Source organism: Cannabis sativa, chromosome 2 (genome assembly GCF_029168945.1).
Source record: "Cannabis sativa cultivar Pink pepper isolate KNU-18-1 chromosome 2, ASM2916894v1, whole genome shotgun sequence".
Taxonomy (NCBI): domain Eukaryota; kingdom Viridiplantae; phylum Streptophyta; class Magnoliopsida; order Rosales; family Cannabaceae; genus Cannabis; species Cannabis sativa.
This window is the reverse complement of record NC_083602.1, coordinates 26,371,544-26,399,489: the sequence shown is the minus strand read 5'-3', so window position 1 is coordinate 26,399,489 and position 27,946 is coordinate 26,371,544. Positions and strand designations below refer to the sequence as shown.

The 27,946-nt window shown below is 40.7% G+C and overlaps 1 protein-coding gene and 1 non-coding gene across 8 annotated transcripts; both read left to right on the top strand.

Annotated features, from left to right (window-relative positions):
- Positions 1–258: 258 nt before the first annotated feature.
- LOC133029025 (histone-lysine N-methyltransferase SUVR4-like) lies at positions 259–27,946 on the top strand. 7 transcript variants are annotated; one of them, XM_061110385.1, is made up of 9 exons: positions 259–404; positions 1,942–2,203; positions 2,702–3,119; positions 3,948–4,591; positions 4,731–4,993; positions 5,386–5,452; positions 5,597–5,647; positions 5,748–5,842; positions 27,608–27,946. In XM_061110385.1, exons 2-9 carry the CDS (start codon positions 2,021–2,023, stop codon positions 27,618–27,620), a joined length of 1,734 nt encoding a protein of 577 aa, XP_060966368.1. In that variant the 5' UTR covers positions 259–404; positions 1,942–2,020; the 3' UTR covers positions 27,621–27,946. The 7 variants fall into 7 exon arrangements, with proteins under 7 accessions (XP_060966368.1, XP_060966364.1, XP_060966366.1 ...); XM_061110386.1 differs by having other exon boundaries at positions 383–563; XM_061110384.1 differs by lacking the exon at positions 259–404 and adding an exon at positions 1,349–1,650.
- LOC115721548 (small nucleolar RNA R71) lies at positions 25,696–25,802 on the top strand. Its single transcript, XR_004012563.2, has one exon. It is a non-coding gene; the product is annotated as a small nucleolar RNA R71 (small nucleolar RNA).

Below are 27,946 nucleotides of genomic sequence, written 5' to 3'. Positions count from 1 at the left end.
AATAATAAAAATATCAATATCTAAGAGTATGATTTAATATTGCTAATAAAATAAAAATTTAAGAACTAATTTACTAAAAAATAAAGTTTGAGAATAAATTTACCAAAAAGTATATATTTTGGGGATTAATTTGTTAAAAAATAAAATTTAAGGATCAACTTACCAAAACCTATATAGTTTAAGGATATGCGGTATAAATAAGCCGAATAATGAGAATATTGTAAAAACTTCCCTTAAAAACAATTAAAGAAAAGAGAAAATAAATTATGAAATTGGAAAACAGAGGTACCAATTGAAAATATCTGGGTGAGACGGAGAGTACACTCTCTCTGCAACGGCCAATACGGAAAATCACCTCCTCATATTCCTTCTCCTTCATCGCTCAAACGTCATTCTGGTAAAGTGTACGTTCTCTTTCCTTAAACCTCATTACGTTTTTTCCCCCCTTTTTGGTGGGAAAATGCAATGCAGGGAAAATAGGATTTTCCCACATTTTCTTTGCAACCAAACAAATTTAATCGCGACGATTAATAATTTCATTCGGTTCTCAGCGATGTTTCTAGGTTATTTTCGTTCTTGTTTTCATTGTTTTGTATTTGGTTTTTCTTGCGTGAAATTTTGATCGTTTCTTAGGCATGCGTTTGTTTTTTCTCGCCAACCAAACATGGTTTTACATGGTAGTATGTTCAAGATTTTATATATAAATATAGTTGGTGTTGTATGACAATGATTGATTGATCATTTGTCTTTATTCTTTTATTCATGCTATGAATTTAAAACTATTACTTTTCTGCTTTTATCGAGCTCTGTTCTACAGTATTTTCTTTATTGTTTATTATTGCATGAGACATTATTGGAGTTGAATAGTATTTTCTTTTTTCTTTATTCTTAAGGTCGCTTCATTATTTTTTTTTTTTTTCAGATATGGGTTCACTTAAATTTTATTTTTATTTTTTGGAGTGATTTTCGGAAAACAGAAAAATTCAGCTAAAATATGTTTCGGTTTGAAAATATAATGTTGATGATTCTCCATCAAAGCAAATAATAGTTTTTTAAGATCTGAAATTAAAGATAATTGATTTGAATAGAATGTATTTAAGCTGAGAATCTGAAAGGTGTGATTGAAAATATATATTTGAAAACTGAAAAATGATACTGCTTTGTTGAGTTGGTTTTTAAGCTATATTTTCTCTCCTTGGTTGACTGGAATTGGAAAATCAATTCATTTGAATATGGAAAATCCTTTTATTCAATAAAATATTAAGGAAGGGCAAAGATGAAATGATATATAAGATATTGTGGCCAAATTAGAATTTTAGAAATTTGTTTTTAACCCGCGGAGGTTATAAAAATCACAAAAACACCCACTCCTCCCGTTTATTCTATCTTTCCCTTTTTCTCGCTCACGGCCAACGCCATTCTCCACTCGCCGGCCGCCGTGAGCAACCAATAGGCGGCCCAAATACTGAAACTCAGGCTCTCGAATCTCCCTAATTCAGTCATCGCCGTGGGAGCTTGTACTGAAAATCGTTGCTTTCCCTCTCTAGTCGCTGTTCATGAATGGAGCTACTCCAGTGCGGGTGAGAGCAATGAATAGATTTTGAATTGGAGAAAGGAATTATGGAGGAGGAAGTCGAAAAGATAATAACGGTTAGAGAACGTGAAATTTACGTTTTCAAATTTTAAAGTTGTTTTAGAGTGAGTTTTTCAGATATTTGGTTCAAAAAATGGCCACTAAACACTTTCCTTATAGCCTGTTTTGTTATGTTGTGTTTCAAATCATGAAATTGGATTTAAATCGAATACCGGACATGAACTTACCTTCTGTTTAAGCTTTTTATTTTTGGGTTCTAACACACGAGCTTCAATGAGTTTAGTTGGGCTATTTTGAATCATGTTTGGAGATTTGTATATCATTCTTACAAACCCCAGTAAATGCAGGCAGTTGCAGGGTCATGGAATCTTAAGAATCACGTACTGCTCAAATTCCAAGCTGATTGATAGTTACTGACCCCTATAAATGGCTCACAATCACATGAATGAAGCCTTGACTGTGACAAGAGGTTTAGGAATTCCTGATGAAGAGGTCATACCTGTATATAAAAATCTGTTGAAAGTGTATGGGGATAATTTGGAATTTATTGCAGAGGAGAACTACCGTGCTCTAGTGGATGCATATTTTGAGCAGAAGGATGACAGTAAGGTTATTACTCTACTTTTCATATTTGGCCATTGTGTATGATGAGTTATAAGGAACTGGTTTGTATAGTTCAATAAAAGCATTGATGATTTTGTAGCTGCATACTAGTTTGTTGCCAAAGTTTTACTCCAACTTATTTAGCTCCATACTCGGGCAAGTTAACTTTTTTGATATAAGGAATGAAGAAATGAAAACAGAGGGGGCAGGCTTTTGAAATGAATTTATCTCAGCTTAATGACTTAGTGTACTTCATTGAGTTTAAATGGATCTCTGTACAGTTAGTTATATGTAGAAACCCTTTTTAACAATCATCCTAGATTATATAGATGTTAACTTCACTTGAAGCTCCTACAGGTTCCTCGATAGAAAGGCTCAAATGGTGCAGCCACATTGCCTTATTAACTAGTGCTAGTATAGAATTAGTATGACTGTGACTATTTTTGCTCGTTACTTTAACTTTTTCTGTTATTTTATTTTGGTGGGTGGTTTTCTGTTCAGCAGGAAGGGGAGGTTAAGGGTATGAAATCTGGTAAAGAACCTGAAAGGTTTCTGTCAGTTGGAAAAGAAGAGCGTGTTTTTCCTAAATTGGATCACACAAGCAGAAAGCCAATATCAAAAGAGAGTAAAACACCTTTAACATCTTCTGGACCACAACTAAGTAAACCTTCTAAACCAAGTGAATCCAAATATCGACTAGTTCATCCACCACCAAGAAGCAATGTAGAAAACTCAAATTTTATTGAACAAGTTAAAAATAAAATTTCTTTGAATACACCACCTACAGCAAAACCATTTGATAGGCCATTGGGTGAACCGAGTTCCTCGCATGTTTCTAGAGAAAAGAAGTTGTTGCTAAAGCCAAGAAAGGAGAAACACTACTCGCCACTTTCTCCTAGGCCTATTTCGACAATTCACCCAGGTATATTATCTTTTTCTTTATTATTATTGTTATTATTATTATTACTATCAATGTTTCAGTTATCAATTATTCAAGAGTAATACCATATTGGAATAATATGAGAAACACAATATTCTCCTCAATAAGAAAAAAGAAAAGAAATACAATATCCTGATGGGTTACCCCACTTAGCTTCAATTGTATTGAAGATGGAACTCCAATCCTTTTCTAAGAAGGCCTATCCTTTTCCAATTTGCAATATATCAAGAGTTATCTTATGCATTTCTTCACCCTTGACCTCTATTTGGACATGTAGGCAGATGTTTTTCCATATGTCATATTGGAGTCTTTGATGTTTGTCCTTGGATGATATGAGTGCCAACAAATTTTACATTCTACCCTTATGACATTTGAATATATACCACAAATCTTTTAATGTGGGCTTGTGGGATTCTCTCAAGTATTACATTTGGTTTGCTGTATTTAGAAATTCGACCCAGATATGAAGACGTGTACTACAAACATTCTCACATTGGAACAATTTGAGAAACACCATATTGAGATATGGTGTTACTCCTCTTTGCACTTATTGCTTCTAAGTTGGAACAAGGCCTAGTCCTAATTTGGAATAAACTAGAAGTTGATGTCTTGTATTTCTTCCTCCATAAGTGTATCTGTGTATATGAACATTTGATTTATGATTGTTTATATATTTATTCATTTATTTTGGCCGTAGATATCTTACACGTTTGTATGTGTGTCCTGACTTTGACTGTCTCCTTTCTGTTTATTGTTCAAATGTATTTACTGAATTTTTTTATTGCTTTTAATTTCTTTGTCATGTTGCAGAACTGCGGAAGCCACCCGTTAAAGTTGGTGTTAAAATGGATAATCCACCTCTTGAAGTTGGTGTGAAAATGGATAATCCACCTCTTAAAAAAGCGAATACGTGTGAAAATGGAGATACGCACCCTTTTTTTAAGGTACAAAAGAAACCTTATAACTTTCTTGAGGACATTTCAAAAGGGACAGAAAAAGTGGGAATTTCACTATTGGATGAAATTGGCAATGAGCGTATTCCAAAATTTAATTACATTCCTCAAAGCATTATCTATCAAAATGCCAATATAAATATATCACTGGCTCGAATTGTGGACGAGGATTGCTGTTCAAGTTGTTCTGGAGATTGCCTTTCTTCATCATTACCGTGTGCCTGTGCTTGTGAAACTGGTGGAGAGTTTGCATACACACCACAAGGACTTTTAAAAGAAAAGTTTTTAAAAGCTTGTATTGATATGAAAGAGCAGCCAGAGGACCACCACTTTGTTTATTGCACAGATTGCCCTATTGAGAGGTCTAGGAATGATGACAAATTTGAGAAATGTAAGGGACACCTGGTAAGAAAGTTTATTAAAGAATGCTGGAGAAAATGTGGCTGTGACATGAAATGTGGAAACAGAGTAGTCCAACGAGGTATTTCAAGAAGATTACAGGTTAGTTTAAGGCTGAACCCTTATGAATACATGTTGGTAACAGTTCGCACTTTGCTGCTATCCGCTACGATTTCTTTTATTGTTTTTGTAAGATATTTTCATGTATGTACTGTACTGAGTAGCTGCTACAACAATTCAGGTTTTCTTTACCAGTGAAGGAAAAGGATGGGGTGTTCGACCACTTGATCCATTGCCTGAGGGAGCATTCGTTTGTGAATACATTGGAGAAGTGTTAACCAATATGGAGTTGTACAATAGGAATAAAAAAAGCAGCAAAGATAGGCATACATATCCTGTAACACTGGATGCAGATTGGGGCTCCGAGGGGTTTCTAAAAGATGAAGAGGCACTTTGTTTGGATGGAACATATCATGGAAACGTTTCCAGATTTATCAATCATAGGTATAGTTGTTGCTTTTGCTTCTTGTCAATTTTTATTGTCTCCATTTTGGAGAATCTTAGTGTTATTGTTAAGGAGAAGATGTATTTCAATGTCATGTTTGGAAAAGAAGACATAAAAGAAAAACATAGAAGATGAATGAGCTGACTAATTTGTCAATAATAAACGAAAACAAAAATGGATGTGAAGTTATAACTTTTTTTTTTCTTCATACTATTGACATACATGAAGATAGAGTTTTGAATTTTATAAAATTATTCCAAGTTTTTTTCTTTTTCTTTGAATGAGATTACATGATCCCATGCTAGGTTTGATTAATTTGAATCAACAGTTTTTTGAGAAATTACATTGTTATTTATCTTTATGATCTTTTTTCTCCTCTTAATCACTATAGGTGCTCTGATCCAAACTTGGTTGATATTCCTGTGGAAGTGGAGACACCTGACCGCCATTTTTACCATGTATGGAACATATGTTTTACTTTATTTATTTATTTTGGTTGCACAAAAGAAGGATTTACTTTGTAAGTTGAACAAATTGAATGCCTACTTTTATTATTTTTAAATAACAAAATCATTATATGTGGGTTTGCTTCTCTTATGCAGCTTGCATTCTTCACCACTAGGAAAGTTGCTGCTTTAGAAGAGCTTACTTGGGTAGGTACAACTGCATTAAGTAGTGTTGTTAATTTTGTAGATGGTTGCCGTGTCTTTATTTAAGTTGGATTTCTTTGTTTGGCATTAATATCACTTTCAGGATTATGGGATTGACTTCAATGATAAGTATCATCCAATTAAGGCATTTCGTTGCTCTTGTGGAAGTCCAAATTGCAGGGACAAAACAAGGAAGAGGTTAGTCTATTACTTCCTTTCACCCGTCACTAATTTTTATGGCCATTGCCAAACCACGGAAAACACTATGACGAAACTGGCATATGAATATGTCATAGCTGTTAACTCAAATTAATAAGGAAGATACTATTTGAAATATTTTTCATAGTAATATAGCATTTGATATGTTTTAATTCATTATTAAACGATCAAAATATTTTTTTAATTCAATATTAAAAGATTAATGATCGAAACACTCATTTTACACACTCAATATTAAGAGCGTGTCTAAATAATTTCATCTCCATATTATTATTTAGGCTAATTAAGATTTTTTTCTCCCGAACTTTGACATGTACCAAATTATGTTCCTTGAACTTTTTTGACCGTTAAAAATTCTCCTTGAATTATTGAGATTGTTAGATTTAAGGACTTTTGTTTAATTTCATTCAATTTTATTGTTTCAGTGATTGTTTATGTACTAAACCATGCTCCACAGACTTTGATATCTACCAAATCATGCCTCTCAAATTTTGATATGTACTAAATTATGCCATCTGAACTTTCATCCATGTTAGAATTTTTTTACTAAAATTAGACAAAAATCCTTAAATCTAACAATCTCAATAGTTTAAGGGAAATTTTTAACGGTAAAAAATGTTCAAGGGGCATGATTTGGTACATGTCAAAGTTCGGGGGGAAAAAAATTCTAATTAGCCTATTATTTATTTATACATGCAATATTGTGAAGTTTATTACACGTTAAATCATCACCAAATTGTGCATTTGTGCTATATTTGACACATAAAAAATAAAGTTTGTAATATATTTACATTAATATTTAGTATTATACTTCAATACAAAATTATAAAATTTGATGTAAAATTTAATATTTAATTAATATTTTCATCAAAAATATAAAAAACTAATAACTTTATTATTAATTTTATTATATAAAACAATGTAAAATGTTTATTATTTAATGCAATAATTCAGCTTAGTGATAAAATATTAAAGATGATATAAAAGTACATGTAAAAGTAATGCATTTATTGTGATGTAAATTTTCTATTATTTCTTATTGTGATCTAAATTTAATAAGGATTTTTGCTCCCTGAATTTTGACATGTACCAAATCATATCCCCTGAACTTTTAAGGTCGTTAAAAATGCCCCCTAAACTATTAAGATTGTTTGATTTAAGGACTTTTGTCTAATTTTATTCAAATTTACTATTTCAGTGATTGTTTATGAACTAAACCATACTCCCTAGACTTTGATATTCAACAAATCATGTCATTCGAACTTTGACATGTACTAAATTATGTCCATAAACTTTCATCCATATTACACTTTTTTACTAAAATTGAAAAAAAGTCCTCAAATTTAACTGTTGCCCCTGAATTCGCCCAAAATACGTGGACCAGTCAAAATGGGACACGTGGATCAGATAACTTGTAAATATTTGATAAGTCTTTGTACTCCACAAGGAAGCGCCATGGGCATGGGTCCCGGAGGAGGCACCCGGAATACAAGGTACTCCCGGAAGCTCGCATAGCATGAAGCCCCTCCGGGATGTGTCAGGCCTCTCCTGAGCAATCAAGTCGCATTTAATGCCGCATGGGAGGAAGCGTGTTGAGACTGTAACACGCAATAAAGTCTGACTAAGACAACCCCCAAACATGTACGACGGCGACAAGAATGATCATTTAAGTCTAGCGACGGCTACTCTGCGAAGAGTCACGTCAATCACAAGGCAAAAAGGACATTCCTCATAAAAACCCTACAGCACCTAGGGATTTGACCATGCATCACCCATGGTATATTCATTGGAAATACCTGCCTTTATGGATACTTACAGATACATGTGTAAGAACAATTCTAGGGATTACCCCACCAAAACACTATAAATACCCCCTCAAAGTTCATTTAATGGGGTCGAGAATCTTGGGTTGCATAAGAGCAAGAAGAGAAAATACTCACCAAGAACATTCTCTGTATTTAAGAGAAAATACATTCTCTCAAGTGTGGAATCTGTATTAAATACATCCATTAATAACAAAGACTCGTGGACTAAAGCTCATTAACGCCCCAACCACGTAAAAAATCCTCATCTCACTTTCTTACAGCTCTTTACTATAATCATATTTTAATAGTTGCCGAAAATCTCGGTCAACATTTTGGTGCTTTCATTGAGAGCTGAGGAAAGCTGCTACATAACAAGCATTTGACTTCACAAGAATGGTGGAGACAAGAAGTACACGTCATCCTCGCCCTCTGGAAGACGCTCAAGATCCAAATGAGGAAGATGTGGCCTCAAGAGCGGCAGAGGAATCCGAGGAAGAAGAAGAAGAAATAGTTCCCGACGAGAACTACGAGGAAAACCTCGACGAGTATGCCTACGACGGAGGAAGTTACTCAGAGCTGGTGCTCCTCAGACAAAAAGCTATCGATCATGAAGCCGGGATCGAAGTTCAGAAAGCGCAAAACCAAAAAATGCAGGAAGTGATGCTAGCCATGCAGAAGGCCATGGAGGCAGCTGGCATTCACGTGCACCCCAAGGCAATGGCCGCTGGGCTCGACGGAGAGCCAGCAACGTCTTCGCCTAATTCCCAGCAACAAAAGCCTAGGGAACCTAGCCCTATAGGGCACCCTGCTGAGGAAAATCAAACAAAAAACCCTACTTCTACCCCTGGGCGAAAGAAAAAGGTACAGGATCCGCGAAGGGTCCGCTCAGATTTCCCTAAAGGGAAAGGTCCGCAGAGGGGCAAGCCCCAAAGAGGGAGTCTTGGCCCTCAGGATCGAGGGGACCGGAAAAGCGCATCTATGCACCAGGAACCAGGGGGTAGAGGAAGAAGAGGACAGAGATGTCCACCCCTTGATCTGAGAAATCAAATCAATGGGAATCAAGGTGACCTCCGGGATCACCTTGACCAAAGAAGATACAGGCCCGTGGTTTCCTCGGGTGCGTTAAACGAAGGAATTATGGCGGAACTCGCCATACTTCGAAAAGACATTGCTCGAGTCTCCCGGAGGCAGAAGGGAGACGACTCCGACTCAGACAGCGAGGATTGGGAGCCATGTGCCAAGCATATCCTGGAGGCGGAGCTCCCTAAAAATTTCAAGATGCATGAAATGGCGGCATATACCGGGAACTCCGATCCCAGTGATCACCTGTCACGGTTCAACCGTGTCATGACAGTCATGCGGGTCAGCAATGACGCCAAATGCCTGTGCTTCCCCCTCACTCTGAGCGGATCAGCGGAGGAATGGTTCAAAAAGCTGGAACCAGGATCCGTGGGTTGTTGGAACAAACTCCAAACCAACTTCCGGAGACAGTTTGTCGCCGCCAGAAAGGTTAACTTGGAGGTTAGTGCCTTGACCAACATCAAGCAACTACCCACCGAGACCTTGAAGAATTACATCAAGAGGTTCCGAGAGGAAGCCTCGAAGACCAAGAAGGTTGATGACGGACAACAGCTTGCACTTCTCCAAGCAGGAATCCGCACTGGGACTCCCTTCTGGAATGAGTTGCAGCAAGAAGGTGCTGCTAGCCTCTAGGACTTCCAGAAGAGGGTCCAAAAATATATTAACCTCGAAGAAGCCCAGATCGTGGCTTACGGAGGCTATTATCCCACCGGGATGGCGGGATACATGCCAGGAGTGCCGCCCTCGGATACTGCCCCGACTGCGACTCCACAAGTGAGTGGCATACAGTTCTCTGCTACTCCCGGGTACAGCCAGGGCCAAGCTTTGGCACCAGCATCTTCCCATTACGGCAACCCATCCGGGGTGAATGGACGAGCTCCTTCACAGGCTGCCCCGACTGTTAGCTTAACAGGCCCTTCCCAGGGGTCGAGGAGCAAAAGGTTCTCCAAGGGCAGCACCCGAACGGGAGAGAAGCGCTAGAAGAAGGGGTACACATCCCAATATACTCAGTACACAGAGCTCACGGACTCCCAGGAACGTGTATACTTTGCCACTAGGCAAAATACGCACTACCGGAGACCACAGCCATTGTACAAAGATAGCTCCCGGAGAGATCCGAGTGAAAGATGCGAGTACCACAACGACATTGGTCATAGCACCAATGAGTGTAAGAATCTCAAAGACGAGATTGAAAATCTAATCCGCTTGGGCCACCTCTATGAGTGGATCAAAAATAGGTTGCCCCACCTTAATCCAGGGCAGGTGGCCGGGGGTATGCCTCCGGGAACACCAGGGGGTACAGCAGGAGTATTGCCTCCAGCTGCTCCCGCAGGTGACACCCAGCATATTCCCGGGCTACCGCCCCGGCCTAATGGGCGGATAGCCATGATCTCCGGAGGTCCCCATATCGGAGGAAACACTCGCAAAGAGCGAAAACGATATGCCGAGGCCGCGAAACACAGTGAGGTGTGGGAGGTTACTCAACTCCCAACTCAAAGGCCTCGGCTAATGGACCAACCCATAACGTTCACGGAAGAAGACGCCAAGACGGTGCGTTTTCCTCACCACGACCCTCTGGTCATAGAGACCCCCATCGCAAATAAAGTGGTGGCTAGGGTCTTGATTGACAATGGGAGTTCCGTGAACTTGCTCTTCAAAGAAGCCTTCACTGCGATAGGGTTGACCGACCGGGACCTCTCGCCTAGTGGGTCCCAGCTCACGGGGTTTAACGGAACGACGCTAATTCCGATGGGAAAAGTAAGGCTCCCGGTTACCCTGTGCCCGGATACCCCCCAGAGCACATTTAAATATTGCACCTTAGTGGTGGTAGACTGTCCAACAGCCTACAACGCGATCCTAGGCCGACCGGCCCTAGTGGACTTTGGTGCGATTACTTCAATCCGACACCTGTGCCTAAAATTCCCTACCCAGGAAGCCGGAGTCGGAACTGTGAGGGGAAATCAAGGAGAAGCCAGGCAGTGTTACAATGTTGCCACCCACTTACCAGTACTCATGGTCCGGGGGTCTCCTGAGATAGAGAAGGCTGAAGAGGATGAGTTGGATCCTCGCATAGGATCCGAAAGGGTCGTGGAACCAATGGAGGACGTCGAAGAAATACCAGTGTGCGACGACGACTCCACCAAAGTACTCCAGATAGGGAAAAGCCTGGATCCGGAGGAAAATGATAAAATAATAAAAACACTGAAGGGCGCCATCGACATCTTTGCATGGCGCCAAGAAGACATGACCGGCATAAGCCCTCATGTCATCATCCATGTACTCAATGTCAACCCGGACATGCCCCCTGTACAGCAAAAGAGACGCCCGCTCGACTCGGTGAAAGCCGAGGCCTTAGAGAAAGAGGTAGACAAACTTTTGTCCAGTGGCATGATCCGCGACGTGTACTATCCGGAATGGCTGGCCAATCCGGTCCTGGTGCCCAAGCCGAACGGGACTTGGCGAGTTTGTATAGATTTCACAGATCTAAACAAAGCCTGCCCAAAGGACTGCTTCCCGCTACCCAGGATCGACCAGATGGTAGACGCCACGTCCGGATTTAAACTGTTGTCCTTCATGGATGCCTATGCTGGGTACAACCAAATAAAAATGCATACGGCAGACCAAGAGTGCACTAGCTTCAGGACCGATAAGGGGGTATACTGCTACCTTGTCATGCTTTTCGGACTGAAAAATGCCGGAGCAACCTACCAAAGAATGGTTAACCGGATGTTTAAAAGCCTCCTGGGACGGAACATGGAAGTATATGTGGATGACATGCTCGTCAAATCCAAAGCATGCAACAACCATGCAAGCGACTTAGAAGAATGTTTCGAAGTCGTCCGGAGATACGGTATGAAGCTCAACCCGAAAAAGTGCACTTTCGGGGTCAAGTCGGGAAAATTCCTGGGCTTCATAGTCAGCCAAAGGGGGATCGAAGCAAACCCGGAGAAAATCCAAGCTCTCCTGGACATGCCATCCCCCAAGAGGCATAAAGACGTGCAGAGCTTGACCGGAAAGGTAGCCGCGCTGAGCCGCTTTATCTCACGATCCACGGACAAGTGCGCGCATACCCTTTTCCAACGTATTGAAGAAATGCCAAAAGTTCGAATGGTCGGATGAATGCGAGGAGGCATTCAAGAGGTTAAAAGACCACATGGCCAAACCTCCTATCCTATCGAAATCCGTCCTTGGAGAAGACTTGCTCCTTTACTTGGCCGTCTCCGAGCACGCGGTCAGCGCTGCCCTGGTCCGGGAGGAAGAAAAAATTCAGCACCCCGTGTACTATGTTAGTAAGCGCATGATAGGGGCCGAGACAAGGTACCCGGTCATTGAAAAATTAGTATTCTGCCTCCTGATGGCATCAAGGAAGCTGAGGTCATACTTCCAAGCCCATCCGATCAAAATCTTAACCAATCACCCGCTCCGACAAGTTCTCCAGAAGCCTGAAGCATCCGGAAGACTCCTCAAGTGGGCAATGGAGCTAAGTCAATTCGACTTACATTACGTACCCCGGATTTCCATAAAAGGCCAAGCCTTGGCAAACTTCATCACCGAATGCAATGAAGCCGAGGCAACAGCTAATACGCCGGTACCACCAATCCCCACTTGGAGGGTGTTTGTAGATGGAGCTTCTAATGAGAACGGTTCGAGAGCCGGTGTAACACCCTAACTAACTTAGGCGTATTACGTGATTTTTAAACGTACTGTGCAGCTCGTTGCTAATCAACGAGGTTTATGGAAAAACGTGATTAATTAAAATTTTGTTTTTTAATTAAACTTATAAAACAGTATTACAAAAGACTCGGGATCCCGATTATAAAAATATTTACAAAAAGTTTAACTGTTTAACTGTTTAACTGTTACATAAAAATAAGGGTCGTCTAACGACCATTTACAAAATCAGCCTTGCTGTCCCGAGGATCGTACGCTCCAGGCCTAACCGCCCCGACATGTACAATCTCATAAGCTCGCTCACGGTCCATCAGCTAAAGTCTTGCCTTTACCTACACATAAACGTAAACTGTGAGTCGACAGACTCAGTAAGAAAAGCATAATAATACTCATACATAATTCTAACTGCCGTGTCCAACACGATACTGAGTCCCGCTACTGCCATGTCCAACATGGTGCTGAGCCACTACTGCCATGTCCAACATGGTACTGAGTTTTGAACGTTCTCAGGGACGGTACTATTGACAAGTATCCTCCTGATTGGTCGAACCGGTCATACTCCGGCTGCTGGTCATACTCCAGCCTGTACCGACGGGATAGGTCAATAGCACGGAACCACCAACCAAATGTCAGCCTGATCGGTCGAACCGGTCATACTCCGGCTGCTGGTCATACTCCAGCCTGTACCGACGTGACAGGGTTGGATGGTTCGAAGCCTATATACATGACTAATGTAATCTAACAGGCTTCCTACATGCACGCTAAACATGTAATCTACATATGCATACTGTTATACTAATCTTACCTGGATTCCGAATTCAGGTGTGCCGGTCAACCTGACTGGAACTGAAGCTGAGTGGCGGATGACTGGCTCCTAAACCATAAAAATCAAAACGCTATAAGTGACACGCTAAATCACTTCCCGGGGACTAAAACTAGGAACTAAAAGTTTCCCTATCGATAAAAAGCATGGCAATACCCCTAAAAACATAAAAACGAGGAAAAACACGGGTTCTGAAAATTCCCCAACCGGCAGACCGGTTGCCCAACTGAAATTCCGGTTCTGGGAATTACTGAACCCTCATCCGGAATTCCGGTTTCACAACTGGAATTCTGGTTCCTCGCAGGAATTTTTGAAAAATTCCTAACTCAACCAAATCAAACCCAATTGGTTCCAAACCTTCCAGTCCTGCTCTAAATACCCCAAAGAACAAATCTAAGGCATCAAACTAACCCAGAATTCACAGATACACAACTTGCCATTAAAGCTCAAGCTTTGAGTTTTAAACTCAAACTTGAGCAATTCCCACAAACATGCAATAAAACCTGGTTAATTCTACTTAAATAAGCATGAATAAGCTTCTGAAATCAAATAAAAACATCAACAACAACCCAGCAACAGATTCAATCAATTCTCTTTGAAAACCATATTTTGAGCTAAAACTTCCAAATTTGAGCAAAGCACTTAACATTCATTACTAACAACCTAAATAATCACAAATCAACATACTTAAATCTCAGAAACAACAACAATATTTCAAATAAAGAACAAAATCAAAGAATCAAGCATCCATCACATTAAAACTCATCCAAAATTTCAAAGAACATGTAAAGAAGCTAGAGCAAGGTTTACCTTGTCTAGGATTACTTAGATCTTGCTAAAATAACTTGAATTCACCAAGGAAATCCAGCCCTAGCTGCTCCCTAAGCTTGGCCGAAAATGAGAGAGAAATGAGAGTGTGTGAATTTTGAACTTTTCTTTCTAATTTTGACTAAGTGTGGAAAATAAAGGAAAAATGATTTTCAAGCCAAATATACCACTTTACTTCAGCCAATTAAACACATAAAATAAACATTTATTTCATTTAATAAACCCACATAAGACAAAACACTAATGGGGCAAAAAGACCATTTTGCCCCTCCACCATAAAATCACATAAATCATACTAAAGGGGGTATTTTTGGGAAATTCTAAATTCCCGGCCATTCCCGACATTCCCAATGTCTAAAACCCGTCCCCAAACTACTAACATACTAAGTTGTGATTTCTACTGAGCCAAACGCCGAGTTCCAAAATACCGGGCACCGGAATTACAAAATATGCAAGCTACTGAATAACATAAATAACAGTATAATAAATTATTTAAATAGCTATAAATAATTTCATAATTAATCATAAACAACTGCTAATTTCCAAATTAACTAAGCGGGCTTTACAGCCGGAGTGGCTATGATATCACCTACTGGATTGCGGCTCCAGGCAGCACTCCGATTCAACTTCACAGCTTCAAACAATGAGGCCGAATATGAAGCCCTGATAGCGGGGCTGAAATTGGCAAAAGCTGTAGGAGCCAAAAGAGTGGAAGTTTACAGTGACTCTCAACTGGTCGTAAACCAGGTATCCGGAGAGTACCAAACTCGCGGCGAGCGAATGGCCGCGTACGTAACAATAGTCTGAGAACTGCTCCACGAGTTCACGGACTATAAAATAGAAAGAATCCCCTGAGAGAAGAACGCTCATGCGGACTGTCTGGCTAAGTTAGCCTCGGACAGTGAAATCGAAGAGCTGGGGGTAGTACCAGTGGAACGCTTGGCAGAGCCAAGCATCAAAATAAAAGAGACCACACTAACGGTTGGGCAAGAACCCAGCTGGATGGTCCCCATCATAAAATACATAACCACAGGTGAGTTGCCCCAAGAGAGGGCACTGTCTCGAAAGATTCAGTATCAGGCTCATCGTTATGTAATGATGGACCAAATTCTCTACCGGAGAGGACTCAGCATGCCTTATCTGAGGTGTGTATCGGACCCTGAAGCTAGACAAATCATGCTAGAGGTCCATGAAGGGTTCTGTGGAGATCATACAGGAGGACCCAGACTCTCAAAGAAAATATTGAGACAAGGGTACTTCTGGCCAACAATGAAAAAAGATTGTATAGACTATGTCCAAAAGTGTGACTCGTGCCAAAGGTACGCGAACATACCGAGAGGCTGGGGAATAGATCTCATCGGGTCTCTACCTGCGGGAAAAGGAGGGGTAAAGTATGCAATAGTAGCAGTAGACTACTTCACCAAATGGACAGAGGCTGAGCCTGTGAAGACAATAACTGCTAAGAAGGCATTGGACTTTGTTATCAAAAACATAGTGTGTCGATACGGCTTGCCTCACAAAATAGTCTCAGACAATGGAAAACAATTCGATTGTGAGGAATTTACTGACTTCTGCAACCAACACGGAGTACTGAAAAGCTTCTCCGCGGTAGCCAGGCCTCAAACAAACGGCCAGGCGGAAGCGGTCAATAAAATCCTGAAGGTCACCTTGAAAAAGAAGCTGCTGGCCTCTAAAAATAACTGGCCTGAAGAATTGCCAAGGGTATTATGGGCCTACCGGACGACCCCCAGAACCACAACCGCCCACTCGCCCTTCTCAATGGCGTACGGTTGTGAAGCAATAGTCCCGGTAGAAACATTATTCCCATCCCACAGGAGGACGACTTACGATCCTGCCACTAATCAGGCACTGCTCCAAGAAGCTTTGGATCAAGTCGAAGAACTACGGGATGAGTCTCAAATACGGATGGCTGCTTATCAAAAGAAGGTGACCAAGTATTTTAACTCCAAGGTTAAAAACAGAAAATTCGCTATTGGGGATATGGTCCTAAGAAGGGTTTTTCCAGCCACCCAAGAACCCGGAGTGGGGGTACTTGGACCAAATTGGGAAGGACCATATGACATCGAGGACGAGATCGGTTCTGGCACTTACAAACTAAAAAGAATGGACGGAACCACCGTCCCAAGAGCCTGGAATGTCGATCACCTCAGAAAATACTACCAGTAGCGAAATAAGACTTAGATTTTGTTCAAAGGGTTTGTACCGTCCAAATGTATACCTCCTCTATATTAAATAAAACTGAGTGCCTTAAAAACAAAGTTTCTATGCCACTCAGGGGGGTACTAGGGTATACCGCACGGACAAACAGAAAAACAAACTAAGTAAAATATCCTGACCCAAAGGGCAGGTCAGAAAGTATGCACAAAAATAAAAAGCATAAGTATAAAAATCCTGATCCAAAGGACAGGTTAAAAAAACATAAGTGTGACAAAAAAAAAAGATCGCATAAAAAAATATCCTAGCCCAAAGGGCAGGTCATATACATATAAATGGCTCGGGGACAGGCCTTAAAAATATAATTGTCTCCCCTTCAAATAAAGGCTGCTACCTATATGTATATTGTTCTAGGGCAGCAACAAATATGTACAAAAAAAAAAAAAAAGAGTTATAAAAGAAACGGGTGGAATCTGGGTCAATAATACGGCAGCTCAGTCAGCCCGCGGAGGAAGACGAGGTCCAGTACGTGCCTCAAGTGCGGCATCAAGCTTCTTCTTCTTTTCCCGAAATTTGGCAATCATTTCCTCGGGTTTGGGATAAAAAGTAAGCTTGATATTTTGAACGTTGTTGGACCAAGCCATGTAGACTCCATCGTCGAAGCGCTTCGGACACCGGGCGCAGGAAACGGGAGAGAGGAGCTCGACCCTCTTGGCCTTCCTGATGGATTGTTCTTTGAAGTCCCTCAGCTCCTTCAGCTCCGCAGCTAGAGCGGCCTTGGACTCTATGTCCGCCTGGTGAGTTTCCTCTAAAGATCTCACCTTGGCGACCATTTTATCCAAAGCCTCCCAGGCCTCCCGGAGGTCTCGCCTGGCCTTCTCAGCAACCTCGGTTTGAGCCCTTAGTTCCTCCTGGTGCTGAGCCTCCATCCTGTCCCTCCGCTGAGCCTCGTCCCGGATCATGGCCTCCGCTTGAGCCTCCCTCCGTTTGGCCTCCTCTTCCTTGGATTTGGCAGCCGCCTCCTGGCGCTCGGCAGCCTCCTGGTAGATCTGCCTCTCCGCTGTGAGGTCCTGGAGAACCTTTCTGACATCGTTCATGTCCCCAAAGTCGGACAAAACGAAGCCATGGTTTATGATGTTCTTGGAGAGGCGGCCAGCCTCAGCAGCAAGCTGAACCGTAATGAAAGGATAAGAAGGAGGAATTTCTCAAAGGAAAAAATAAAATATAAACAATAAAAGGAAAAGCGAAAATTGCAAAGTACTTACCACCGTGAGAGAATGGCTGAGGTCCTGGACCTGGAAGATGGAGTTCAGGGAAGCACAAGTGGCAAACCGCTTAGGCGCGTAACGGGTGAGCTGAGAAGCGAACTCGCTGGTCATCTCCGCGGCAAAAGGAGCTAAGGTAGGCCCTAGGAAGCGACGGAACCAGTCCGATAAAGGGTCCAGATTAAGGTCCCACGGATCCTGGTATTCCGGGTGGTTGATGCTCGCCTCAACCTCAGCCCGCAGAATCCTCCTAAGGGCTTCCACTTCGGCGTACCCCCGGGAGTACTCATCCATAGCGTAGTTATGCTTGGCTATGCGAAGCTCTTGCCTCACCTCGTCCCCCGAAATCGGGGTAAGCACGATGTTGGGAGGAGCAGGATTTTCTTCCATGGGAGAGACCCCGCCGTCCAAACCATGAGCAGGAGTGTCGGCTCTCCGAGGCCTCTTCGGCTCATCCTGGGCAATCATCTTGCCCTTGCGCTTACGAATCAGAGCCACCTCGGGCTCCTCCTCGCCCTCCTCTGCTTCCTCCGGAAGGGCTCGAGGCTCTCCCGCACCCTCAGCGGCTTCCTCCGAGAAGTCCCATCCCTTCCCTTGGCCTTCTCCCGGAAGCACCTCCTCGTCATCCACTAAGTCAATAGTGTCGGGGGAGTGTGGAAGAAACCTTCAATGAAGGGGCCGGGGGAGAGGAGGTAAAGGCCGGAGGAGCCACGGGAGTATGAACTCCGGCAAGCTGTTCCAGGATGGCATCCATGGAGATACCTGTTTCACAAAATAAGCAAGTGTTAGAAGTCCGTGCGGAACCACTTATACAAGATACAACAAATAAGCTACTCCTACCCGAACTTCCTAATTCGGCCCTAGCAAAGTCCTGAACTTTAATGCTGGCAGCGTCGTCTCCGAGATAACTGTCAGAGGGCCGGAACCAGCTGGACGTTATGTAAGCAGAATGACCTAAGGGAATAGGTTCTGGAGGGCCGGAGCCCATCCGGGACCGACCTAGGTAATCTCCTAAGTTCGAAAAATAAAACTCCTTCAAACGATCCCCCCACCGGGTCGATGGCATCCTAAATCTACGAAGACGGTCGTCGAACCCTACGGGCCTACGACTGGTGTATTCATCAACGGAAGGAACATAACGAATTATCAAGGGAGACTTACCGCCGGCACCGGAGGTCTTGTGCAAGGAGCCCCCGAGTTTGGTTCGGGGACCGAAGGTCGTGGCCGGGAAGTTTGCTTCTCGGAAGAATCTTCAATACGAAGGGGCCTCTGGCGGGACGATCCCCAATCTCTTCGAAGAATCTTGTCAAAAAATTTTGCCTCGGACTTCCCGCAATGGCTTGGCTCCTTCGCACCACCGGACTCCCCACGCGAAGCCCTCTCCCGCAGGCGGCTGAGCCTGAGAGTATGCTTTCTCCTGGGCCTTCCGGTAGAGATAATCTTGGTATTTTTTCTCTGCCGTGGCAATGAGCTCATCCCGGAAGGCCTTCTCCGCAACCGGCGCCCTCACGTTGGGGCAGATGACCCGTGAGAGGTTGGAGTCCTCCACGGATTGGTGAGAAATGATAAGTTTGGCCTTCCTACAATTCTCCGTGGTGACTAGGCCCCCGACATCAAGATCGGCGCGGTCGTAGGAGGCAAAGGCTTGGGCCCTTCGGAGGAAAGTCTGAGTAGGAGGCGTCCGCTGGTAAGGTGGGATCCGCACCCACTCCGTGAGAAGCTCCGGGTGGTCCACGGCCCTGAACCCGGAGGAGAAGAAAAAGCGATGGCGGTACTCCTTAACGTGAGTCTGCCTATTATACGGAACCACCCCCTCGTTAGCAGGGTGGATCCGGAACCCATAAAAACCATCCTTAAGTTTGTCCCCTTTCTTGGGGACAGATACAAGTTCATAAAAATATAAAATTTTCGCCGGGCTGGGAGATCCCCAGCCGCGGGCGGTATAAAAAATAAATAAGCCTGAGAGCAGGCGGTAAGCTTGAGGAATGAGTTGGTATGGCGCAAGGCCGACAAATACAAGGAAATTAACAAAGTAATCTTGGAGCGGGAGCATGGCACCGGCCATCAAATGAGTCTGACTCCAAGCCCCGAAGCCGTCATAGTTATGATTAGGCGTCTCCGAGTCGCGAGGAGGCCGGTGATAGGCCCATGAGGTGGAGGGTTTGATCCCAGCAACTTCTATAATATTCTCCAGCTGGTGAGGGCAAGTAAGGGTGGATCGAAGCTCAGCCGCTTCCCACCCGGTCGCTCGGGATTTGTACCCCTCTTGGGCTACAGGCCCCAGGGAAACCTCCTCCAACGTGGCCATGCTTTTCCCACTTTTCTTCAAAGATTTCGAACCAGAAGCAGACATGTTGTGTTCTGTGAAAAACAAAAAGGGAAAAAGAAAGTTCCAGCAGTTAGGTCCCATACCAAATCCTAAGTCAAGAAAAAGGGAGTGGGGGTCCCCTAACCGCTGGAAAGAGGCCCCCTCCGGACACGTGTCACATGGGAAGATCCCCTGAACAAGTGTCGGGTGCAGTGAAATCGCAGAAAGTGGTTTTACAAAGTAAAAAAAAAAAAAAGAGATCCCATTCTATGCCCTAAGCAACTGTCGAACGAAGAACACATGGCTCTCTTCAACAAAAATGCACATTATAACAGAGGCATGATGATGGCGATCATTCAACTAAAGCAGTAGACATAAAACAGAACACCTGAAGAGCTTAAACACTCGCACACCCAGAAATCTCAGAGTACGAACCCAAAAAAACGAACGAAGCAAGTAAAAGCATGTTATTATCTAAGGATGCAAGAAACTTACAGTAAATCGTTGAACTGGGGGTCCTGAATGTGATCGGGTGAGAGATGAGAAGAACTGGTGAAGGCAAACACTGGAAAAGTGGAAGAAATGTCTAAGTGCTAAGACAGTTTGTGCTGTTTTGAAGAATTTTCTCTCTGGGAAATTCGAGCAAAAATGGCAAGGAATGGAAAGTAACCGAAATGAAGGAAAGATGGTGGCTTTTATAGGCAAAAATGCATGAGGAACAGGCGTCACCACCTACCAATCGTACGGTGGGGGAGATGCACGATTCGAATTCCCGAAAATCAACGGATCAGATCAAGCTGCCATAAAGGCGGTGGAAACGTTTGAGTATCCGTCTGACACCATTAATGCGCCGCATCAATCAAAGGGCGTGAAACGAATCGACCTCTGCAAAAAGCGAATCGCTGCATTTAATGCCATCATTAGACACACTTTCACGCGCCCCAAGCTCGTATCAGGAAACCGAGGAGGCGGCCGGAGACATACCTGCGAAAAGCGAATCGCTGCATTAAATATCATCATTAAATGTGCCCTCACGCGCTCTAGGCTTGAGCCAGGGAAACGAGGAGTCGACCGGAGGCACTTAAGCAAGCCTTGGTTTATTTTTTCCAAGTAAACAAGGCTTGGGGGGTAAATGTTGCCCCTGAATTCGCCCAAAATACGTGGACCAGTCAAAATGGGACACGTGGATCAGATAACTTGTAAATATTTGATAAGTCTTTGTACGCCACAAGGAAGCGCCATGGGCATGGGTCCCGGAGGAGGCACCCGGAATACAAGGTACTCCCGGAAGCTCGCATAGCATGAAGCCCCTCCGGGATGTGTCAGGCCTCTCCTGAGCAATCAAGTCGCATTTAATGCCGCATGGGAGGAAGCGTGTTGAGACTGTAACACGCAATAAAGTCTGACGGCACAACCCCCAAACAGCAGCGCTACAGTAATGATCATTAAAGTCTAGCGACGGCTACTCTGCGAAAAGTCACGTCAATCACAAGACAAAAAGGACATTCCTCATAAAAACCCTACAACACCTAGGGATTTGACCATGCATCACCCATGGTATATTCATTGGAAATACCTGCCTTTATGGATACTTACAGATACATGTGTAAGAACAATTCTAGGGATTACCCCACCAAGACACTATAAATACCCCTCAAAGTTCATTTAATGGGGTCGAGAATCTTGGGTTGCATAAGAGCAAGAAGAGAAAATACTCACCAAGAACATTCTCTGTATTTAAGAGAAAATACATTCTCTCAAGTGTGGAATCTGTATTAAATACATCCATTAATAACAAAGACTCGTGGACTAAGGCTCATTAACGCCCCAACCACGTAAAAAATTCTCATCTCACTTTCTTACAGCTCTTTACTATAATCATATTTTAATAGTTGTCGAAAATCTCGGTCAACATTAACAATCTCAATGGTTAAGGGGGTATTTTCAACGACCTTAAAAGTTTAGGGGGCATGATTTGGTACATGTCAAAGTTCAGGAGGCAAAAATCCAAATTAGCCAAATTTAAATTAACTTTTAGATGTTGGCACGCCACTGGAGCAAGTAATTTAGAAGATACCTATATTTTAACAATAAATCATCAATTTACACCTCTATCCTTAAAGAATTTGCAATGGAGATGCTAATAGCTTAAATGTAGCTGAGTTAGCCAAAAAAAGAAAAGACGAAAGTGATATAAATTTGGAATATGCAAATGTTCACCATAAATATATTCCTTTTTTACTTAATTTTATGTCATTTTTATTATTTTACTAGTATATTTTAGTAAGTACTAGGTTGCATACTTAATTATATTGTTAGTTTTGTTTTGTTATGTGTATTTTTAAAATTTTATAAATTAAAGGGGATCGCTTATTAATTTTTATATTTTTCTTGAAAAATAATATTTAAAGTTTTAAAATTTTGAAAAAAATAAATATAAAATATAAAATTTCAAATTAAACATACTCCCTATATTAAAAATAATGATATTACAAATAAAATTAATATTTATATATATTTAAAGTAATCTAAAATTGTAATAAGTTCAATTAATCTAAAATAAATAATATTAATATTTATATATATTTAAATTAATATAAATTAATTAATATTTATAAAACTAACTCTATTAACACTTTTAAATTTTACGAAATATTCTTTTATTTTTAAAATATTTTGTTAAATCAACAAAAACCGTTAGATAACTACATTTTATATATATATAAAAATTTTATTAGTATATTTATACTTTTTTTTATTATTATTTTACATAATAAAATTAATGATAAAATTATTATTTTTTATATTTTGAATAAAATTATTAATTATTGTATTAAGTTTTGCAATTGTACATTAGATCACATTATTAAAATTTGATGTAAATAGGTTACAAAGTTATATTTTATGTGAAATATAGTTCAATTTTTATGTTTATAATGAGAGATATTTGTTGTGATATTTTGCAACACGCAAGTATACGTATCGTTTGAACAAGTATTACTCACAAAGATTGAGGTCGATCCCACGAGGATTGTAGTTAAGTACGTTAAAATTAAATTGTTACTTCTATTCGGCTAAATAGAATGTGAAGAGGAAATTAAACCAAATTCTCTCCTAAAAGTTACAAACTAAACCAAATTCTTCACACCTTTTTCCTTCACTATTGAGTCCTATATATAATAACAATACTCCTATTACAATTACACTTATGCCCTTTTTATTTAATATCCCAATGCCTATCAATACCCGTCGTCGAAAAATTACCTTGTCCTCTCAAGGTGATAGAGTTCAACTTGTAACATCAGTAGGTGCAACCCGTAATCGCCCCTTGTCAAAGAACCAAGCCAACAAATGCAAGGTGTTTGAGTCATGAGAAAGACGCCACTTCTCAACAAGTTTACCTCGATCAAAAAACCAGCTGATATTTGCTCTCTTGGTGTACAGAACAAGTTGAGAGAGAGCCACTGCCTTGCCATCAGATGGTGCTATGATTTTTTCCCAAAATACCTTGTCTTGTCCCTATCGAACACCCGAAAACAACCCATTCCAGTGGATAAACAAAAAATAACAAGATATACACCCCCAAAATCCATAGATTTTTTTTTTTCAAAAGGGATACTTCAAAATCTATTGCTTTTTGTTGGTGCTCTTGCCCCAAACCAATAGAAAAGAAATAGGGATTTGAGAAAAAATTTCCAAGAATCACAAGTTGGCTAGTTGAGTACCAATTCTGGGTTGACACACCCATTTCGATCCTCTTTCCTCTGTCAAAATTCCTTTTAGATACCAACACTATTTTATTTTTGTCATCAATTTCAAGTAGCTTCTCTTGCCTACCAATCCTTATGTCCACATATACATTTCTTATTTTGTTAAAATTCCTATGAGGTGCTATAATGAAATTGTTTCCAGCAATATTAATGCAGATAGTTGTATCTTTTGCCAAACTTGCAACTTCAACTAGAGATGACCAACTCACAACAAAAAGATATTGTAGGTTAGATTTCAAAACCTTGAGTAAAGCGGGTATAACTTTGCCCGTGCCATAAACTAGGAGCTTGTCCCCAAGGCGAGGGAAGAATATGCTCTTGAATGGGTCACACTTTCTAATAGTGGTTCTTCTTTCTCTGTCCAAGACTCGACGAGTAGTCTTCCCTCCATCCACCCTCATGGAGTCTCGCCTCCCTTGTTTCCTCGTCGGCTGCCTTGAGATGCCTAGTCTGTAACTCGCACTGTTTCCTTTCTAATCGTGCGATACAATGATGATAACCTCTTGCCACCCGAATTCCATTCCTGTAGTAGCCAAACATATTCCTCCGTCACTAAGTGGTGGTAGTTGATAGATAGGCAGTACACCCTAACATGAGGAGGATCTTTGACGAGGAAGGTGACGTTCAAACTAGGTTTACCATGCTTCCTAAGTCGTTGATGGCGAAGGGAAAAAACCAGAACACCCGAAAAAGAGAAGTTGATGTTAGGAGTCCAACCTAGATCCCACACGTGTGAAGTTATGGATAGAACTTGCGCACCGACCACCACGCCATCCGCTTGTTGCCGCCAGCAACTCGTTAGCAGCGATTGTATCTCCAATCCTACAACTTAGAAGTCGACATCTTTGATTTTGAGTAACCCAATGGTTGCCGTCTTAGCCGCTTGACAAAGAGAAGCTATTGGAAAAGAGAACCCTCTCATGACAAAGAGACGAAGAAGAAATCTGAGAAGTGTGTTGGGCCTTACCTGGATCCCAAAGGGTTGGCCCATAAGCTTGGTTAATTAAATTTAGAATTTTGGTGATGTGGGCCAGATTTGGGTAATGAGTTAATGGATTGGGCCTGTTTAGACAGGGTTTAGGGATCTGATCAATTTGCCTCTTTCTTTCAGTCGTCTTCTTCTCGCAAGTGACTTCTTGTGTGCTCAACGTTAGCGATTTCATCCTCACCATGGCCAACATTTGCCCTAGCAATTGGGTCTTCTCCGGCATCACCTTCATCTGTTGGTACTTTTTTGGCGCCATTTGGAGCGTGTTGGAGTGCCGGAGTGACTTTTGGCGGAGCCGAGGACGGAGAGCCATCTTAGAGGAAGGTCGGAGGACGAATTTCGTTGTTGGCAGTGTTCGTCTCCATCGTCTCTTTTTCCCTTGCAAAGAAACAGGTTAACTGAGCCATCATTATCTCCAGTAAGCGCTAAATTTTTGCTTGTGTTTTTGAAACCTCTTTTTCAACTAAGATCTAACGTTTGAAATCTCCTTCTGAATTTCTGAGCGGAAAGCCTCCATTCTTTCACTCAGTAGCTCCATACTAGTGTCCTTCTCAGGTCCCATGAACTTATGCTTCGATACCATTTGGTAGGAATTTTCCTATCAAGATTAATCAATTGCATAAAATAGAGAAAGAGCAGTAGTGTTTGGATAAAATGGCAGAATGCCTTTCATTAAAACCCCGAATTTCGAGAGCCTGGTTCTCTCCCAAAAGTTACAAACTAAACCAAATTCTTCACACTTTTTTCCTTCAGTATTAAGTCCTATATATAATAACAATACCCCTATTACAATTACACTTATGCCCTTTTTTTATTTAATATCCTAATGTCTATCAATAACTTGAGCTTACTTTGCTTGAGCAGTCACCAACTTAGTTAAGGCCTTCACCTGGATTGTCAACTTGGTTATAGCATCAACTTCATGCATATCCGTAATTTTTTTAGATTGACCTCTTTTTGTTGACCATTGTTGGTTAGTCATGACTATCTCTTTAAGTAGTTCAAAGGCCTCATTCACACTTTTTCTCATAAAAGCCCCACCAGTTGCGACATCTATGAGTGTTCGGGTGTTGTTAACCAATCCATTGTAGAAGTTGTACACTTGCAGCCACTTTTCAATCCCATGATTAGGACACTTCCTCAATAAGTCCTTGAACCTCTCCCATGCTTCATAAAGAGATTCGTTGTCTTGTTGGGTGAAGTTGTTAATTTCTGACCTCAGCTTTGCAATCTTTACAGGAGGAAAAAACTTGGAAAGGAATTTTAGGGTCAATTCCTCACAGGTGTTGATAGAATTGGGTGGCAAAAGTACCAACTAACTCTTGGCTCGCCCCCTTAATGAGAATGGGAGCAGCCTCAGCCTGATGGCGTCGTCACTAACTCCATTCATCTTGAATGTCTGACAGAGTTCTTCAAAGTTAACGAGATGCATGTTTGTGTCTTCTGTTGGCAGCCCCCCAAACTAGACTGAAGATTGGACCATTTGTAGTATGGCCGGCTTGATCTCAAAGTTGTTAGCATCAACGTCAGGTGGCCTTATACAGGATCTGGCCTCTGTTAAATTCAGTAGCAAATAGTCCCTCAGGCTACAGTCATTGTGGTTGCGATCATTAGCCTGGTTTTCTATAGCTCCTCTATTGTCACCATTGTTGCCAACGTTGGCGTTGTTAGCTATATCTACTTTGTGTTCAATCTTTATTGTAGCTTTTCCCAATCTTTTCCTTCTTTTGTTTTGTCTGCAAGTCTTCTCAATTTCAGGATCAATAGGTAATTTGGCAGTTGTACCTTGACATCTCATAAACTAGTTGAACCTGAAAAAGATAAGATTTTGAAACCAACAGAATTAGTGCTAAATATGAAAAGAAAAAAAAAACCAAATTAGAATAAAACTTAATTTTTATTAATATTAACTAACAATCTCCAGCAACGGTGTCAAAAACTTATTATGATATTTTGCAACACGCAAGTATACGTATCGTTTGAACAAGTATTACTCACAAAAAGTGAGATCGATCCCACGAGAATTGTAGTTAAATACGTTAAAATTAAATTCTTCTATTTGACTAAATAAAATGTGAAGAGAAAATTAAAATTAGAAAAACAAGAAAAACAATGAAAGTAAGAAGTAGGTAAATTAATAAGGGAATTAACAATGAATAAAATTTAAGGCTTTCGATTTCAGTTGTATCTATTGATTATGATTTAACATGATTCTATTCTTATTACTAATTTCTATGCAATAGCAGGTTTACTAAGGTAATTTATAGTCTTCTCAGATATATAAACCTCAATTACATGCAAATTTTCTACTCTCGTAATAAATTAAACATGTAACATACATTAAACATAGAAACTCTATATGCTATCTAAACTATATAGGTACTCTCATCCTATATCGAAATTCAATTTTATTTCACTATAGCATAATTGACACTCACTTCTCAGATCTCTCATCAAAATTATAGACATTTAATTGGTGATAAGACAAATTAATAGTAATTAAGTACGAATGAAATAGAATATATAGAAATTGAGGCTAATAGACACAATTCAAAAATCTACATAGAAAACACAATTATAAACAACAGTGTAATTGCAAATTTTGAGAATCCCATTCTTATAGCTAATATTTGTTTAATACCAATAAACTCAATTTCATCTAGCTTAAAGTAATATTGCAATTATGCCGCTTACAATCATAAAATTTTAGGTACTTATACCACTATTTATCCTATATATATTTGTTTGATATACATTTTCCATTATATTTATTGATAGTGAATTGATATATTAGTAATTACTCTGTACTTATAATTTTGTTAACATAATGGGATTATTTCATATTTAGCTAAAAAGGCAAAAAAAAAAAAATAAAATAATAAAATAAAAATTATAACATTGCGGTAGTACATTTTTTGCGGTTTTGTTGTTTTTCATTTCTTGTTGTGTTCTTGTTGTTGGATGAGATCCGCTGTCCATAAAAGTATTCTTAAACTTAGCTATTTCCTGACTATTCAAATTTTGGTGCAGGAAACAAATCTAATGTCTACAACATTTCTAAAGAGAGTAGGGATAGGAAGCCGCTTACCTCAATTGGTTTTAAGATTTCATACAACAAACTTTTTGTCGTATCAGATCAACCATGATTTTTTTTTAAAGCAGATTTTGACAATTCACAATTCTATGCTTTTTGAGAGCATCTCTAACCCTATATCACTTTTACACCTTTTGTTTTGGGTTTTGAGAGAACATTTTTCTTTTTGAAATGGCATTCTTTTCCATGTACATAACACATTCACTTCCTTTCTTCTAGTGACAACGTTTTGGCATCCACTTTTTCAAATAAGATGGGTTGAATTTCAAACTATA